This window comes from Catharus ustulatus, chromosome 3 (genome assembly GCF_009819885.2).
Source record: "Catharus ustulatus isolate bCatUst1 chromosome 3, bCatUst1.pri.v2, whole genome shotgun sequence".
Classification (NCBI taxonomy): domain Eukaryota; kingdom Metazoa; phylum Chordata; class Aves; order Passeriformes; family Turdidae; genus Catharus; species Catharus ustulatus.
In genome coordinates this window covers 55,322,912-55,341,994 of record NC_046223.1, presented here as the reverse complement: position 1 = coordinate 55,341,994, position 19,083 = coordinate 55,322,912, and the positions used below count along the sequence as shown (strand labels likewise).

Here is a 19,083-nt window from a genome sequence, read left to right as displayed (position 1 = left end):
CTGTACTTGCTGTAGTTATTACTTGCTGTAGACATGGTGAAACTGGAATTAATGTTCTCAAATTTTAAATTGATGAATCTCCAGTTTATCTGAGGCTCTGGAAAAGGTTGGTAATCAGAAAGGAGGACATGGGGAAGGCTGGGCACTTGGAGCAGTGCAGTAAATTGATTCTGAAAAAGGTCTGATGTCACTGGAGCTCCTCACTCTTGGTAGAAGTTCTGCGGTGCATTTTTAACAGATAACTAGTTTATAAGAAATGTTTTAATCAAGAAAAAAGCTTTTCAGGTGCTCAACCCAACTGAAAGCTCAGATGTGATTCAGGGGAGTATCTGAGTCAGTATTTAGAAATATCTCTAAATCACATGGGTGTCTTAAATGTATTTCTGCAACTGAATTTCCCTTGCTTCAGTATTGCTTGGGTGTGTGATGATTCTGTTCTTGGGCCTGATGGTACTCCATAAATAAGTCAGTATGAACACACCAAAAGGTAACCAAGCACTTCTTTTAATAGTGCATGATAGTTATTCTGAAAATATGCTGCCTTTTTAAACCACTGAACTGCTTATAGATAATTCTCAGACTGTAGTATTTTTAAGCACTGCTGTAAATCTGGAAAACATCACAGTTCCTCTTTGATTTTTTCATGCTCTGTTGGTATGGTGATCTGCCCACCTGGCTTATAACTGTATGGAAAGAAGCTATAATTTGTTTAAACACCTTAAGATTTAAAAATCTGTTTATACTCTAACACTTTTAAGAGATCTTAGTCATATAACCATTTTAGACCTCATTCTGCATCAATGACTTTTAGTCGCAGATACTTGAGTTGAACAAGAGGCTTCCTGTGTAGTAATTCACTTGATTGCAAGTTCTTGGTGTGCATTCTGCCTGTAATGCTGTCCAGGAGCACATTTCAGTGGGCTTTGAGGTGTGATGATGTTTGCTTACAGGTAGACAGTTGTAAAGAAGCTCATGTTCTCTGAATCCAAAATAAAATATGTAACAAAAAATGAGTGGGACTAGCCTGAACTGAGTTCAGGTGGTCTTTCATGACCAAAAAAATCAGTGAAGTCCTGTGTGGTAGATCTGAAGAGCTAATCTGTCCACACTGAAGAAAGCCCAAGTTGCTGAAGAGGCTAGTAAGCTGTTGTGTTTATTACTATGGGAAACATTTCCAAGTCTCTTTAACACTTGCCTAGACACTTCTTACTTACATAAAATCATACAGAAACGGTTTAAAGGTAAGCTTATTATGCTTTCATTCTAATTCTAGAAGTGCTAGTGGTTTGAACCACGTGCATGTTGGTGGGAATTGAGTATGGCCTTCCTGTCCCTTACCCTATAAAGGCTTCAGACTTTGTGTTTTCTATTCTCTGGAGACTCTTCATGTTTTGTTGTCAGTTCAAATATGAGATAGACCTTTTAATAGTAAATGTGTAAATACTTCATTAAATACCTGCCTGAAATATTGTAGCCACATGCAGATTCTGAGTTATGTATCTGTCTGCAAGCATGTTTTACTAGCAATAAGAAATTATTAAAGTCCTTGTTTCTTAGATTTTTGTCTGTATTTCATTTGCTCCTGATATGCTTGTAGTTAGTACTGTTGACTTCAAATTATTAGCTGCAGGCTAGTAAACTTATTTTAGAGCTGAAAAATTGCTCAGAGGAAAATAAGCCAGCAGGTCAAGAGACTTTTTAGTGTGAGTTTGTAGAGTAATGTGAAGATTCAGCAGTTACAGCTGGTGAGGGAACTTGGAGTAATGATACCTGAATATTGTGACCTCCCTTCATCCAAAAGTGGGAGTTCTTTACTGAACTTAGTTTCACTTTTTGGATGAGTTTGCTTTCATTCTGATGTTGCTGAAAGCAAAACAAAATTGTATTGAAAAGAAATGTAATACTAAAGGGAGGTTTTAATTAAACAAGTGAATTTTATTATTTGCTTATTGTTTAATAAAATCATAGTATAAAATGCTCCAGTTTCTTCAAGCTCGTTTTCTAGGCAGATGTTGAACACATACACAAGAAGTGATGCCTAGCACAATAGAAGGCCAATGTATATTGTGAAGCAATATACATTTTCTCTAGTTTCTCCATGTTAGTTAAAAAGATAAACATTGCTGTCTCTTTAATAATAAATATTTATCACTTTACTGGCCATTGCTAATATAATGTATAATCTGTTGAAATCCTAAGGTACTGTTTCTCTATCTTAGAAGACTTGTCCCTTGTGTCCTCTTATGCTTCTATTGTCAATGTTTTGTTTGTTTCTTGTCTCTTAGGAAAACCTTTGAGAAGAACATGTAGACATTTCTTTACCATAGGCCGGACATAGAGTAGCTGCCTCTCCAGGCTGTAAGTCATAGCACTTGAAGAACCACTTGATATTTCTGCATAGGCTATCCAAATGCACACTTTGCCTGGAAGTCTGATAGAGTTTGATAGAGGGACTAAAATGAAAAGGCATTTTTTTGTCAAATCATAGCCCCAGATGTTTCCTTTATTAGTAGTATGAATGTTTTTTATACTTTCAAGGCCAGGCTGGATGGGGCTTTGCACAGCCTGGTCTAATGGAAGGTGTCCCTGTCTATGGCAGGGTTGTTGAAACAAGATGCTCTTGAAGGTCCCTCTAACCCAAACCATTCCATGATTCTGTGATTCAGTGTTGCAGATGATGCAGTGAAAATCTCTTCAGACTGGGGGCACTTAGCTTTTGAATGAGCTTAGATTTCAGGCTAAAGGGTAGGGAAATGATTAAATCTACCTAAATGTTAGCCTCTGTTGGAAGAAAGTTGGTGTCCTCAGTCCTCTGAGGTGGGAAAGACATAAGGAGCTCCTCTCTGTATTCCTGTATTCTTAACTGTTTTTCTCAGCATTCAGGACACCAGCCCTTTTTAACTTCTTGCAGTATTCCCTTTAATATCCACTGTGGACTTAGCATATGTTTTGATCTGTGGAGAGTTTTTTTTCAAAGATGCATTGATTAAAACATGGCAATTTAAGTAGTCTGTTTGTGAATGGTGAGACAAAACAATGGCTAGGCTGTCATTTAGATCCATGCCTACCCTGTGTCTTCGCTGGAGCTTCACTAGTGCAATGAAGACAGTGAGGGGTTTAAAGCTTCTGCTTCAGCTAATAACAAATCAGATGTCTTGCACTTGTTCTAAGCAGTAAAATACCTAAAAACCAGTAGTTTTTTACAGACTGTAATCACAGGGCAAATTGCTGTGAAAGATCAGTACAGAAAAGAAAATGCAAAAATAGTTTTACGTGAATTGCCTTTTGTGTGGAAGAATATTATCACTTTTTAGATTAAATGCTTCATTTTTAACCATTCTCTTGGATGTAATCAAAATATACTGTTAATTTCTGAGGTATTTGCAGCTAAGTTTTTGTCTTTATTATTTTCTTTCTGCTTTCTTCATTTCTCTAATTGTGAGATCCCAACCTATATCCCAACTATGCTATTTCTGTTTTGTTCTCTTGGAACTGTGCTTTAGAATGAATATTTTATTTCTGAAAACAATATATGTGGGAAAAAATTCTGGGAAAAAAAAAAAAACAATGAAAGAAACCTCACAAAAATATATTAAAAAACAAAAACCAAACCCACATCCAAAAAACGTTTAGAAATTTTTTCCCAAAGTCTGAGAAGAAATAAATGCATTTTCCTCTTCTGTGCTTCCAGGTGTGATCAACATACTGCTTATCAGTATTTTACAAGCAGCGGATTTGAAAGACTTATGCTTACTAGACCTACTGAAGGATATTTGTACTAACAGAAGCAGGTTTTGTAGCAAACTGTTCTGAAGTTTATTCATACCAGATGTTTTACTGGAGTTACTTGAGGTGACCAAAAGCCCTTTGTTGTTCATCCCAGCTAAAACCTCAGGCTGCTGTCCTAAAATAAAAGTTCAAGTCTGTCTACTGGCATGGCCATTTAAAATGTGAGGACTTGACTTGTTTAGAGCCAATGCTAATGATTAACTTTTTTTTATTTATTTTTTTAATTTTATTTTTGGCATTCTGCCAGGTTTCCCAAATAATGGTTTCTGCTCCTCCAGTGAATGCAGATTTCAGAGGAACCTGCACTTACCTGCCTCGTATACTTCCCAGAAGATAAATCCAGAATTTGATCCTCTTTCTGTGAATATGAGAACTGCTGCCATCAGCATAAGGTGTTGCTGTCTTGCTGCTGTGATACAGCAGTTGAATTTCTGACAGTGGCACCAAGCAATTTGAACCTTTGAATCCCTGTCTCTTGACAAGAGCAGTGCAGGGTGGCTGAAGTGCTGAACTGCTGAAGTGCTAACTGTGAAGAGAAATTTATGCAGTTATGGGAATTTCTTGCTATGAAACTTCTATGGATATTTCCTTTGTACTATCTGCCACTGCCAGCTGACCAAAAAGAGCAGTAGTGGTACAAGTTTCCTAAACTGTAACATATGGTTGAAACAGATGACTTTATGGTGTAACACTAGATCTCTTTTTAACACCAATTAAGGCCTCTGCATAGGTAAAGTACAGGTACGAATTTCAAAGTGAGTCCAATCTTTTAGGGGCTTCTCCAATTTTTGTGCTATAAAGCATACTTTGATGCAGAACTGTGCATTGCAGTCAGGAAGTCCAGCATTACAAAAAACACTTTGCTTCAGAAGTGTGAACTTGAGGAAAAACCAGTAGTCACGCAATGTGGGTTGTTGATCATTCGTCTTAAGGAAGGCTTAAGCAGGGAGGCTGTTGTAAAAGCTGCTCTGAGCACAACTGGTGTGCATTAACTGTTAGCCTGTCTGCTTATGGGTGGTGAAGAATACACAGGGGCTTTCAGTATCCTTCTCCATGACAGAGCTACCCTGCTGCAGCTGAACTGTAATGCAGGCAGGTGTGGCCCTGTGCACATCAGGATTGTTCCATTTTGGGGTAAGGTGCTTTTCCATCTGAGCCTAGCCTTGAGTGAAACATCTTGGAAAAGGCAGAAAGATTCTTCTCTGAGGTGTTTTTTTGCTTTATCACCTGTTTCAAGATTCTGGGGGGCATGCAGTGGATCAGGATGTCTGCAGAGATCTTGGATATTTATCTAGTAATTTAGTGAAGCAACAGTGTAACCTTTCTAACCTTTAATTGGAAATTTATTTTGATGACTTTTGCTTGATAACTTTCTTCCCACTTCATTTACACTGAAGAGCCTTAACACTGACAGGTAGAGTTGCATTGTCTTATGTTTGCTTTCAGAAATAAGTTGGCAAATGCTCTCAGTTTATTGTTGTTGGGTTCTTTTTCCTTTTAGTTTTTAATATTAAGATAAGAAGACAAAAGTTCTCTACTCAGACAGAAGTAATGGAGGAAAGCTAAGTCTGCTCCAGGCTTGCAGAAGAATAATACTTTCACTAATCTAGATACTGCTTTTCAGGGTGGGGAATCTTTGGTGTTTTAATATTCCTAGGCATGATTCTATTGTAATTCTAAAAAGACAGTAATAATTATTGATTGCAATGCTTGGAACTTCTCAATGTTGGGAGGTTTCACACTGTAGCAAGTCAGTAAATCTGTAAATTGGGAAACTACAGTCCAGTGTGTAACTACAGCAGGTAGAACCAGCTCCAAAGAATGCTGATATAACACTAAGAATTGCCAGTTTCCTTTTTATTTCCTTCTCTTTATTACTGTCTAAATTTCTATACCCATACTACTAAAAAGCTAATTTTCCTTCAACTCTTAATGGTTTTCCCCATCTTGGACTTGTAGACAAAACTTCTATCTCCCTCTCATTCTGGAGACAATGCAGTATATACTAGAGGTGGAGAGATGCTGGGGATCAGAGAGCCCTTTCCTTCTTGGCATGTGCTGTGGCAGGGTTCTGTTTAATCCATGCCAGCCTTTCCTCACACGAGGGAGCATGAGATGAGCTGAACATCAGAATGTGCTCCAAACTCCCAGTGGAGATGGTCTGTTGCCATCTGAGCAAAGGGAGGCAACAGAGCAGTGAGCCTACAGTACAAAAACCAGATCTGGAAAAAAACCCAGCTTTTTGGATTAGCAGGGTTTTTTTCTCAAAGGAACTAACAAAACAACTTCAAAATCCAGAACCATTTGTATCTTGGAGCAGAGGTGGTGGTGGTGGGAGAGGGGAGATATGCATGCAACCAGTAGAAGAAATTAATTTTCTTATAGCTAATAGATTTGTTAATGACTCCTTGTTGTTTTGCACGTTTGCAGTATCCTGTAAATGAAGCAGTGGCCTTTATTCTGCTAACAAAATATTTTGATTTCTGAAGTTCCTGTAGTTCTTGGACTGTTTGTTCCTTTTGTATATGATCAGAAGTAAATAATGAAACACAACAATTACTGTAATAATTTTTTTCTAAGCGAAGTTTTGAAGTAGTTCTCTTCACGATGTTCATTATATGATCTGGAATTCATCAGAGATTCCCATTTTATGAATATTCAAAGTGTCCCTAAGCTTAGTTCTGATATTCAGTGTGTGTGTTGCAGTGCCAAGGAGCTAAAATCCTTTTCTTGTTAAACACTTTTTTCCATGCCCATTTGCAATTTTGCATGAATTCCAAACATCTATCTTTTAAGTTCTATCTACTACTTGGACACAATATTTATGTCCAGTAAGAGGGAAAAAGCTTATTAGAAAGTCAAATAGTTTTCCATTTTGTAGTATTTTGGAACTGATTGTCAGAAATTTAAATAGGTTTAGGGCTGGTGTATCTGCCCAGGGAAAGGCTAGGGGGTTTTCCATTGTTAACTATGGACTTATTAATTGGGGCAAAAACATTTAGTCACTTAGTTTTACTTTGGAATTGGTCGAGTTTATACTATTTCGCCTTTAAATCTCAACAGTAGAAGGATAGTGTTAAAGCTTACTTGCCAGAAGTTCTTGAGGTCTTCATTTCCAGCCTAGGCAAGTGAGCCTAGAAATGCAGGTGAAATGGAGAGCACTGGCAGAAAAAATAAGGAATGTATTTGAAATGTCAATATACAGACCAGGTTTCAGATGTACCTCAAATTCTTAATGGTCTGAAATAATCAATTTCTGTAGCATTGCAAATGGTGGTTTTTTGGGTTTTGGGGTGGTTTTTTTGTTGCTTTGTTTGGGTTTTGTTGTTTTGGTTTTTTGGGGGTTTTTGGATTTTTTTTGTGTGATTTTTTTGTTTTATTCTGGGTTTGTGGGGGTTTTTGTGTTTTGTTTGTTTTTGTTGTTTTGTGGGTTTATTATTATTATTATTATTCAATTCCTTTTACTGTAGTAAACAAGGTTTGTTTGTAATTTTCCCCGTTTTCTACTTTTTCTAACTTTTGAAACAGGCATCCAGAGCAGGTGAATAAGTGGACTTTGGCATAACTTTATTAAGTTCTATATATCTCTTGTTTGTTCCTTCTCTACAAGCTGAATACTTCCATTTTTTTTTTCTGAGTAACTTTCACTGCTGTATTTGGAGAATCTAGTATTTGCATCTGTTCTTTAATTAGATAGAAATACATTTTACCTTTCCAGTCTGGTCATTACTGGGGATGTTTTGCCAGTTTTTCTGAAGGCTGATAAAATTTGTCTGTTGCCTTTGTCGTGGTAAAGTCTCATCATTTTTGTAAATAGAAACAAGAATTTAATACTATGGTGTATTACTTGAAAAAGGCTAAGAAGACTCCCTAGTTAAGAAAGGTGCTTTTCCCATGATTCAGATGCCCAGCATCTGAGTGCTGTTAAATTGACTTGCAGAAAGTGGATAAATTTTGGTAACCTGCTCTAAAAAGCACATGTTCAACACCTCCATCTACTACTGCTGAGGGAAGATCTCTGGAGAGTGGTGCTTTTTACACCCCTGCTTAAAATGTTCTTGTATTTCAAAAGGTGTGCTGCTTCTCTTTAGGTCATTTTTCAGGAAAGGCAGCTTATTCTTGTATTCCCATGGAGGCCAGATGTGCTGCTGGAAAGAAAACCGTCAGTGTTACTATGGAACACGGTTTTTGCCTCTTCATCTCTGTTTTGCATGACATAATCTGGAAGTGCTGAAAGCCTCCATTCTAAGGGAAAAGTTTTCATGCAAGGGAGCATTCAAAGTGCTTGGGACACATGGTTTTCTGCAATATCATGCTGCTCTAGTGGAGAAGACCAAGTGTTTGCTTTGTTGTGCACATGGTTTTGGATTAGATTTGTCAGCTGAACAGCTGAAATGTGTGTTTTTTCTCAGCTCTGTTTTTATTTACACTAAAGTAAAGTATCTTTTGACCAGCCAGAAGTATTTCCACATGCTACTTGTGAAATTAAAATGTGGGGTGGGGAGTTCTGTTTTCCTCTGGCTTTATGTAAGAAGTTGTGTCTGGGTGAGGATCATAACAACCTGCAGTTTTGAGACAGGCAAGACTTGATGGTGAATGTCTGCTTTTTGATATTTTTTTTCCTATCACATAGCTCATATAATTTCAAAAGAAATTATTTTTTTGTCTCCTTTGACAGAAAATGGTACTTTTTGTTTATTTTTTTTTCTTCCCCTCACCCTCCAAGTGCAAGAAGGAACTCATTGCTGTACACTGAATGATGTTATTAGTAAAACCAAATGTTTCAAACATTTCTTTATGTAGTATAATAGCAGAGTCAGTGCACAGCAAAGCCTTTGTGTATCTAAACACTTAAAAATTAGGTTGGTTTTGTTTTCCACCCCCCTCTTCATGCCAGATATAACAATTTGTGCACAACAGTGGTTACTTACATCTGCAGTTACTTGCTTTTCTTTTTCTGAATTGCTTGCTCTATGAACCACTTGCCTTTACCCAAATTGGAGTTGGAATATGTCTTGTATTTAAAAAAAAAAAAAAGTTAGCTAAAGTTAGAAACCATTACTTCTTCCTCTGGAAAACGTTGTACATATAATTCTGGACATGACAAGAGAACAACCGGTCTTAAATCCTTGTGGTAAATTATCTCCAAAAAGATCCATGTGAGATTTTCATCTTTTAAAGTTGTTGTTACTGTTGACTTTGCAGTTCAAATCTAGGAAATGTCAGCTTCCTACATGCTGAGTTGCTCTTTGTACATTCAGCCTTACCCATGTACTATTTCTGTAAGTTAAGGATAATTTGTGCTGATACTTCCTCAATGAAATCTTCTACATAAGCTGGAAGCCTCACTACTACATTCTTTTCCACATACAGGCTCGTGTTATGTATGATTTTGCTGCTGAGCCTGGAAACAATGAGCTGACAGTCAGTGAAGGGGAGATCATTACAATCACCAACCCGGTAAGAAAACTGATGAAATTGACTTCAGTGCACTTACCTGAACTACTTCTACCAACATATGGAAGGAAAATGGTGCTGGTGACATCTGAAAGCCCCTGGCTACCCTTCCCTGAAGAATTAACAAAAAAAAAATACAAAGAATTTCTAATTATCTTGTGGAAACAAACACAATGTTTTGGAGGATGGGACCTTCTCAAACTGTGCCTACACACTTAAGAATGTGCTCAGCTTTGTTTTGCTCTAAACAGAGCTGAGAGACAGGTAAAAGGAATGAACTAATGGTGGTGATAACCTTTGCATCTGAATGCCTTGTCTATTTTTGTTACCTAATATTGCACATTTTATGTGTATGTAATCCTCCAGGTGCTTGCCACTTGCATTTAAATGTGACATTGAGCTCACTATTAGGTTATGAGTTTCTTAATCAATGACTTCAGCTTTCCAAGTTTGGTAAAGAACTATTTTTTACTGAATTTTTGTGTCCTTTTATACTTAAAAAATAAGGACAAGGTATAGGGAAGAAGTGGTGACAATGCTGCCACAGTGCTATCAGGGCATTGTTAAATGAATAGTGCTTTTTGGCACTGACATTTGATTTATGTCCACATTTTGAATTTCAGTGTACTTTAATTGTCCTGTATAATTCTTACCCTTGGTAACAAGGTATGAGTTGATTCTGCTTTGATTTTTGTGTGATGATATGGCTTAGTGAATAGACTTGCCTTTTAAAACAAATACAAACAAAAATCACCTGATCATGAATCCAGATATTATTTATCCGTTTGTATAAAACACATGGATTCTGCAGAATAAACTTAATTCTTTGAAGATCCTAGTTGTGTGTAATCCTGATAATTTTTAGTTCCATTGATCTTAAATACTTGAAGCAGATGTTTAATAGAGCCAGTACCCTCTTGAATAGCGTGCTGTGCTATGGTAGGGGTAATATTTTGAAAGAATTTGGGAGCTTAATGCCATTTCACAAAAGTAAGACTAAATATAAATAAATAGATTGCCACTTTAAAGCTAGTTTTCACTGACCAAGACCTCTGTGACTTAAGACAGTATACTCAAAACCAAGAACTTTTTTTAATGCTGTCCATGATAAATTGCCTCAAAGGTTCTTGATCTTTTTTGACACTATGAGTTTAGATGGCAAGAACTTAAGTCATGCAAGTCCACTGATGATTGCTGTCAAGTGTAGCAGTGCTAATATGACTTCTAGCTCAAGACATCATTGCTCTTGCAGTTTAACCAAGATAGTTGAATTTATAATCTGAGATGTCTAATTATTTTTGTGTTCTTGAGTATTAAGGTTTTAGGTATGTAAGAAAAAATAAATGCAAGTTGTTATTTCACTAACTGCTTGATCTTTACTGCATAAAATCTTGAATACATAAGCAGGCTTGTTCTTATTGGAATGCCTGTAAAGTGCAGGATTACATGAGAGTTTGAACTGAAAGAACAAAATAGTGAATAAACAAATACATCCAATAAAAAACAAATAAGGAAACGCTAGACAGAAATTACTGAATTTTAGGTTATGTGTCTCCAATTTTCATCTCTGAACTAGTTTGACATGTAGCTATGTGTTCTCTAAACAGCTTGATTTAAAACTGAGCTGGCTTATTCCAGGTAATGTTGTCCTGGAATTAACTTTGCCTAATTACGAAGGTCTACAGAGCTTTCTTAGTGTATGTAGAATATGTGTTTAGAAAACCCCAGACAATATCAGGATGTCCCCCTGAGATCAGAGCTGAACCAGTGTTAGTTCTTTCTAAACTAATGGCATAAGATTACCTCTGAGAATAAATGTAAAACAGAAAGAATGAGTCCAGATCTTACATGGCATGTGGCTCTTTTAATCTTAAGAATAGCCTTAATATTTCTGAGTGATAGCTCTCACTCATCCACATCTCTGTACCTTCAATAAATGAGGCAGAGATTTTATAGATATCACCAACAGCTTAATTCTTTGAGTCTCTTTCTTTATAGTCTATTATTAAAATTAATTCATTGAAACTGACATACTAATAGCTGTGTTTTTATGCAGTCTGTGGCCAGACAGTTGACTGTGGTTTCATAAATGATCAAAAGTGCTGAAAAATCAACCATTTTTCCCCTTCATGCTTGTTAAAATCTAAAGTCCAGAATAGCTGTGTAAAACCAGCACAGTCTGCTTTGTGTTTAAATGAGTATCTGCTGCTTCAGCAGCTTTGAGCGGGTTTGTTCAGTTTCGCAGTCATAACTGTGTTTTGAACATTTGACAGCAAGACAATGTTTCCTGCTGAGCTGTTTGAAGCCTGTTATGTGATCTATCTAGCAAAATTATTTCTCTATTACTTCTTTTAGGATGTTGGTGGAGGCTGGTTAGAAGGAAAAAACAGCCAAGGCGAGAGAGGACTTGTTCCAACAGATTATGTTGAGGTAAGTGAGTACACTGCTCTGCACTAAGAAAGCAGAACTACTGAAAAGGCCATCCTCTGGTTTGCTGACCAGAGTGAAATGCTCAAATAGAAAGCTTGGAATATATAATCTCATTGTAGCAATTGTAGCTGGCTTTGGGAATCAGTGCAAGCATGCTGTCCAAAGCTCCTGAGCTTCTTAGCAGTTTTCCAAGAAATGCAACAGGAAGCTGCCTATAGTAAATACAGCTGATCTGCAGAACATGAGTTGTTTAGAATCTGCTTTGGAATTTGGGGGTCTCACAGTCCAATAATTGGGTTTTTTTCTGTCTGAAGATAGAACTGTGGAAGTGAAATGAGTAATGCAAGTTTACACTGGTGTTGCTGTAGCAGACTTGCCACATGCTTATAAATCTGGAATGGAGCACATATCTGGGGCTCAGGATGTGGGTTACCAAATCCAGGGACTACTCAGCTTTTCTTCTTTCTGAGACCCTCTGTTATCTCTTCATGATTTTTGTTTAAGGACCAGTGGTATTGTTTTGGGGATGGAATGAGAGTTCAGTGCAAAGACTGGAATCTCATTCACTCTTGGAGGGCCCAGTGTCTGCATGTATGCAGGTTGCTGGTTAGGTGGGTGAAGACCTTGACTGTAATTCCTGCAGCCTCTTAAGGCATGTGCCTCTCTTCCTTCACCAGTGCTGTGTTTATTGAAAAAAACAAAAGTGGGGGGAGGGAAAGCAGGATCATGCTGGCTCACGTGACCTTGTGTTTTTTGCTTCAGTTGGTTAGCTCATGGTCTGGTAGCTTTTGGCTCTCGAAGCTTGCTGTCCCAAATCCATCCTCTGAGCATTGAGTTCCCAGTCTCCAGGCACTTACATTGACAAACCTTTAATCTCTAAGGAATTTACAGATAGGTGTTCACTGCCACAACTGTCTTGCATGTTGTAGCTGTAAGGCGAACTAGTTCCATCTGATGTGGAAGTAAATCCTCCATAGTATCATGCCAATTTCTTGTAAAAAATTCAATTGAATTTGAATTTTAAAAGGTTGTATGCAAACATCTTAAAGTCTAGCAATAGGAGTGTTAGTGTGATTATATATGATAAAGCATAATTTAGTTAACTGAAGCATGAAAAATCTTTCTCAACCTTTTCCATTTCAGATTATAACTGAAGGTGCAAAAGATGGCATTAGCTGCGGTAACTCATTAGCTGACCAAGCCTTTTTTGATTCCCTTTCTTCAAATACAGCTCAGACCAACTCTGCTGCCAAAAGCAGTAATCAGGTATGTTGTGTGTTTTTTGGGCACTGTGGGCATGGAAAGTTTTATTGACGTAATTGCTTGCTGTACTGTATTTGTGAACCTTCATGAATGTACTAATTAAAGTAATTGTGTTTTCATTAGGGAATACTTTTGTTGAGTATTAATGATGTGTGTGACTGCTCAGATATTGTCACTGCTGGAAAATTTAGTAGTTTTAACACTTTCAGAAATGGAGCATTTTTATTATTTCCAGTCTACAATGATATAAATCTGTGACTACTTCAGTCTTTACAAGTGTAGGTGCACTCAGCAAATTTATTTTATTTTCAAGCTACTTCTTTTACTATGCTAACCTTATTAAGGAACCAGAGCTTTCTTTTGTGATGTCTAATTAGGTGATCTATACATCAGCAACCAGAGTCAAGGGATATATTTCTTTCTCAGAATTTGAGTAAGAGTAGTTTTTGTATTAAAAAAGATGAAGGAAATTAATGTATTGTCAGTTGGAGAAGAAGCTGACTTTGGGTTTGCTGCAAGAATATTTTTGTCCCTCTATTCAGAGCTTTTTGCCTGGTATACCAGTTCATTAAGCAGCAACTATTTAATTCCAGGTTGGATATCTGAGGACACATTGTCTTAAACACAAGCTGTTTATTATGGTCTACAGACTGGTGCATGTCTCACATGTTGGAAGTTAAACATTTCTAAGTCCATAGGTCAACAGAAGAACAAAATCTGCCTTTTTCCCAACAGCAGCATGCAAAGGTCTTTTGTGTTGGAAAGTAAATGCTTTACTTATGGTAACAGCTAGGGGGACACCTCTGGTTTGTAGGGCAGTTAAATATCAGATATTAGTTTTCTTAATTGCACCATAGGACTTTGACATGAAGTGAGATCTTTTGAATACTCTACATGGGATATTCTTGTATGACAGTGAACGTAGCTGTTCATTGACTATATAGTGTTTGATTTGGGCTTCCTTGTAGTCAGCTGGACAATGCTAGGATTATTATTCTGTGATCACGTGTTCTCACTAGAGGACTCCAAACCTCACTCTGATTGTCTCAATGTTTGGGTTTTGTTAATTCATGCCTGGTTAATATGTAAGGCTAAATGCAGAACTCTTGAAATGCCTCATGAGTTTTTCATGTCAGACTGAGCCAAAGGTATTGATTATAGGTTAATTTTCCCTCAGTAAAACTTGCAGTAATTTGAGTGCAGAGTGGGAGACCCCTTGTCTTCTGTGCTGCTACCCTTGCCCCGTTTTTTTCCTGCTGTAGTGTTTCTAGCAAAACTTTGCATCTGAGGAGGCTTGAGATATTTGCAGCAGCTACTTGCTGCTAAATCAGAGAGACCTTTTTCTCAGAGGAGATACAGAACTTAATTTGGTCTAGGAAGAATTATGAAATAGACAGAATATTTTGAATGGTGATGGAGGTCAGAGATCTGTCAGAGCTTGTTCTGTGCTTAACACAAGGTGCTTGGAGAAAGGAAGAAAAAAGCTCTTGCCTGTGTAGAGGGAAAGGTTAAAATAAAAGTATCTGTTATATTCTAAATAAGAGAATTACTCTGGCAATGTAGTCTTGGAAACTGTATTTCTAGAGGAGTGAAAAGCTTGAAAATATGGTCACTTTACATTGTAGTTCACACAAGATCAACAGTACACTGTCCCTGTAATACATGCAGATTGCAGGGCTTTTCACAGATTTTGGAAAAGAGTAACTTCATGAAAACAGCTTGTTACATTTGCATCAGTGCCCTACTCTTAGAAATGTCCTGTTCCTCTCATTTATCCTTCAAATGCTGTGTGAGATGGCTGGGAGAACAACTGTACTGTAGTGCATTACAGTAAAGCTAGATTGCTGGCATGGAGAGGGAGAGAGGACTGTGTACGCCTGAACGCAGTCAAGGCCATGCAAGATGCAGCGGGGGCAGATCTCATGAGGCTGGTGTCTTTGGGTCTTCAGTTTTCATGTGTTTTTTCATAGGAGGAATCACTCTGTTGCGTGGTCAGGACTTCATGTCAGTTCAGTTATTTTCGTTTTCTGAAGTCTTTTTCTTTAATTGAATTCAGTAACTGCTATTTGGTTATATGCATTTTCGAGAAAATTGTAGATCTTGATTTGAAGACTGGTTTTCTCAGCTTCTGACATATATCTGGTAGTTTTTTCTAGTGGCTTATTGCTAATGGGATTTTAATTTGTATACTAAGCAGTCTGGAAGCAGTTCTGGCTTCCACTTTTGGCTGTTAGGCCTTTATCCCAGATCAGAGAGCTCTCTAGTGCAGGCATTTTCTCCTTGCGAATGTTCTATGGCTAATTGTCTTCTTAATTAAGAAATTCTGTTAGTTTATTGTGTCTTTGTGGTGCAAGAGCCTGTTTTGTTGCCCTCAGAGAAAAAAGCAAGCTTTCTTCTCCAGTGATTTTGGTTCTGTGACGTTCTGTGAAGTGTGTGTATCGCTCCTGTGTACATCGATTGCATGGTGTCAAACAGGTTTGAGGTTGCTGCTGTAGAAAAACCTGATAGAGTGAAGTATTAATTGGTTCCAGTAATAGTGCATCAGGAGGTCAGGCGGAGTCACTCTTCCCCTGCATACTCAAAAATGAGCCACTTTCAGTATTAATACAATCTCCTACTTTGTGGGTATAGCCATTCTTCCTAGATGTATTACTATGATTTTGGTTATGGTAACATTTATGTTTTTTAACATGAGTTTGCTGAGACACTTTGGCTTGAGTTCAGATGCACAGTTGCAAGTGGCAGCCCGTTCAAGTGCTTTAATGACCTAGTAGGTCAATATACAAAGCTTTTAATCTTCAATGAAACTCACATCCAGGCTATGGAGATTTAAAAAAATGACAAATTATGTGTCAATATAAGGGGAATAGATGCTGGAGGTGGCACAGTAGTGGAAACGAAAATGTTTGTAGATGCATTAGTCTGGTAGACTGAGTAAGAAATAGCAGTATTCCTAAATGCTGGCATTTGATGGTATCTATTATATTTTGCAGTAACACTGTGGCGTTTATTACAAGAAATCCTATAAAAGCAATTCTCAATGAACAGGAAGTTTTAGGATTTTTTTCTTACTGCTATTGTATTGAAGAAACTGCTTTCTATAAACATTGTCACTCTAACATACACATGGTTGCACAATCGCTCCACTCCCCAGTTCAGTAAGTCAGATGTTTTAATTCTTACAATTCCTTCCATTCTTCTAACAGTAAGTTAAAAAAAAAACAAAACAGGTTGTTGTGTAGTCTTCCAGTACCAAGCTCTATTAAAAAAATAGATCTGGCTGAGTTGAAATGTGAGTATAGTGCTTTTTCCTTTTATATTTTTAGGAGACCAATTAAACCAGTGTTGTGATTTAACTCTGCTAGGCAGCTCAACCCACTCAGCAGCTTATTACCCCTTCAAAGGAGTGGGGGTGAGAATCAGAAAGCAAGAACATGGGCAAATTCTTGGGTGAATATAAAGACTGCATAATAGGTAAAGCAAAAGCTTCACATGCAAGCAAAGCAAAATGAGGAATTCATTCACTGCTTCCCGTGGGCAGTCAGGTGTTCAGCCATCTCCAGGAAAGCAGAGCCCATCATGCGTAACCATTACTTAGGAAGACGAATGCCCACTCAACTCTCTTCTTCCCCTACCCCTTTTTGCTTTCCAGTCAAGAGACTTTTGGTTTCCTGCTCTGGAAACCATAACTTTTTGGTGTTAAGTGAACATAATTGACTCAAACACTGTTCTACTCCCTCTTTTCCTAAAAAGGTTTTTGTTGTTCAGTAAATAGTCTCCTGAAAAGTAATTTTAAGGCAATAATTAAAAGCAGTTTCTTTTCCTTCCTTTTCTTCAGTGAGAAAGACTCAGTAACCACAGCACCACTTTGATATTTTATCCTACCTGAGTTTGCCACAGATGTAAGGTGACAGTAGAAAAGGGGCACAGAGATGCTTCCTAAGGAGAAAAGAAGAATTCCATCTGACCCTTGGCAGTTCACTCTCTCCAGCTCATTCCTTGCATCAGCAGCGTCCCATCAATGGCTGCCTTGGTAAAGTTTGCAGCTGCTCTTTTAAAGAGCTATCTGAGAAGATGCTGGGGACATCAAAACAATCAGAGGAAGCAGTGAAGCTAATTAAACACAAAATGAGGAAAAAATTTGACTCAAGGTGACTATTTACACACTCAGAAGAAAATAAACAGATAGGAGAATTTAATGTTGCATCTGCCCATAACGTTTGTGCTTTAATGTCTAAAAAGCTTTAAAAAAAATATTCAAGAAAATACAATTTAAGGAAGCCTTAGTTAACAAGGACGGAGGCTTGGCTTGCCTTTTGTATGAGTCTCTTCTGGTTTTGACCTGGTAGCCCTGGGATATAGAGAGCAAAGGGAATGAGTAATCTTTCTTCTCTGTCAATCCACTGTTCCTCTGAGCAGCAATGCAAGGTGCTAATTTTAGACTGTCATTTGGAACAACCAGTGAGTACGTATATCAGCACTTACGCTATTTCTATTTGTTAGAGTTGCATATATATATACATCTATCTTAAAGTAAGTTACCTGTAGACTCTTGGTATTGGAATAATACTGGCAATAATGGCACTAAAATGAATATAAATTTTGTCAATTAAACCAAGTGAACAAAAAGATTGTAATTTTTGATGTAAAATGCGTCACATGTTTTTGTCTTATAGTATTTTTTTGATGCAGAGTTTCTTCCAGGGGCTGTAGCAATAGAGGATATTCTGTTTCACATTTTTAGATAGTGCTTCTTATTGCAGATATCCAAGAGGTTATTATCTTAGTGGCATTTGGAGCCTTCATAATTAAAGTATGTATGGGAATACAGTAATTAATGTAAAATTCATTCTGAGTTGTCTCCTCCAGCTGGTTTGGTTTGGAGTTTTTTGTGTTGGTCAAGACCAGTACTTTTCTAGTTACAGATGTATTTGCATTTAATTTGCTTGTGTTTCAGGTTCAGAGGCTGCTGTTTTAACAGAAATGATCTTTCTTCCCCTATTCTGAACCACAGCTTGTGGTGTTTTTTTGTTTATCTAACCTAAAACTCTTTAAAAGTTGTGAACAAGCATCAGCTCCCTTTTAGTGATAGTGTTTATCTGAATTATTTAGATTTTGTTACAACTATATTGGCCAAAGCTAGTTCTTCTTATTGAGAAATTAAAACACTCTCTGTACAGTAATTTCATTAATGGTCTGTAAGCAGACTGTATGTACAACTAGCCATAATGTAGTCCCGTTGTTCAACAGACTGTGTAACCTGCAGCCTTGAGCATAGGATAGAAATCCTATAAATTTTAGTATACTGTATATTTTAGTTTGTATGGTTTCTCCTCCCTTCCTTCTAGAGCTCAGTTTTTTCTTTCTTTTCATTTCCCTCTCTGCAGAATAGAAAGCTAGTATTAGAAATATATAAATGAAAATAAATTGGAGTACTGTGTGTGTTTCAGGGTGGAAGTGGATCACAGCTACATTGATGTAAGGGCTGTAGATGTGGCTTCCCTATATTTAAGATACAGTTTGGTACAAGAACTGTTTTTGTAAGTTGCATTTGTTGAGGAGTTTGTTCCCTTTTCTTGACACTGATTCACTGATCACTGCCAAGTCTGGTTCTCTATGAAGATGACTGTACAGATCTTCGTAGTTTGGGATAAAATAAGTATCCTGGGAGTTTGAATGTTTGTGAATTACAGATTTTTCCATTGATTCCTGTTGACCCTAGAGAATCCATGTGTTTTATGTCTTCAGTTTTGTTGTGGGAAGAGCAGCAAGGTCCCACAGGTAGCTACAGGAAGCATTTAACAGAAACCTCTCACAATTGTACTGTTTTATCCAGTGGTAAGAGTGAAATCACATGGAATAGTTTCTCTTGCAGAAGAAAAGTAAAAGAAATGTACTCTTATGTGTGAAAAACCCTTTCCCTTCTGAAAACTGTGGGACTTATGTATAGACAGGATTAATAAGTAGTTAATGAAAACACCTAATTTGATGTCCAGGAACTGAGGCAACTCAGATTTCCTGGTGTGTAGACATAAGCTGTTGAACCTGCATAAGGAGAACACTAAGGAAGCTATTCCCAAAATCTTATTTCATATCTTTCAGGCTTCTTGCAATGATGTGCTGGAAAGGCAAATTGTCATTGTT

General features: G+C 37.3%; 1 protein-coding gene across 2 annotated transcripts in view; it reads left to right on the top strand.

Annotated features, from left to right (window-relative positions):
- SNX9 (sorting nexin 9) overlaps nt 1-19,083 on the top strand; it is a 64,688-nt gene that overhangs the window by 9,174 nt on the left and 36,431 nt on the right. For both annotated transcript variants that reach the window (XM_033055472.1, XM_033055471.1), the window contains exons 2-4: nt 9,163-9,249; nt 11,602-11,676; nt 12,820-12,942. In XM_033055472.1, coding sequence (XP_032911363.1) covers nt 9,163-9,249; nt 11,602-11,676; nt 12,820-12,942 — 285 coding nt within the window. The remainder of the gene's footprint in view (nt 1-9,162; nt 9,250-11,601; nt 11,677-12,819; nt 12,943-19,083) is intronic.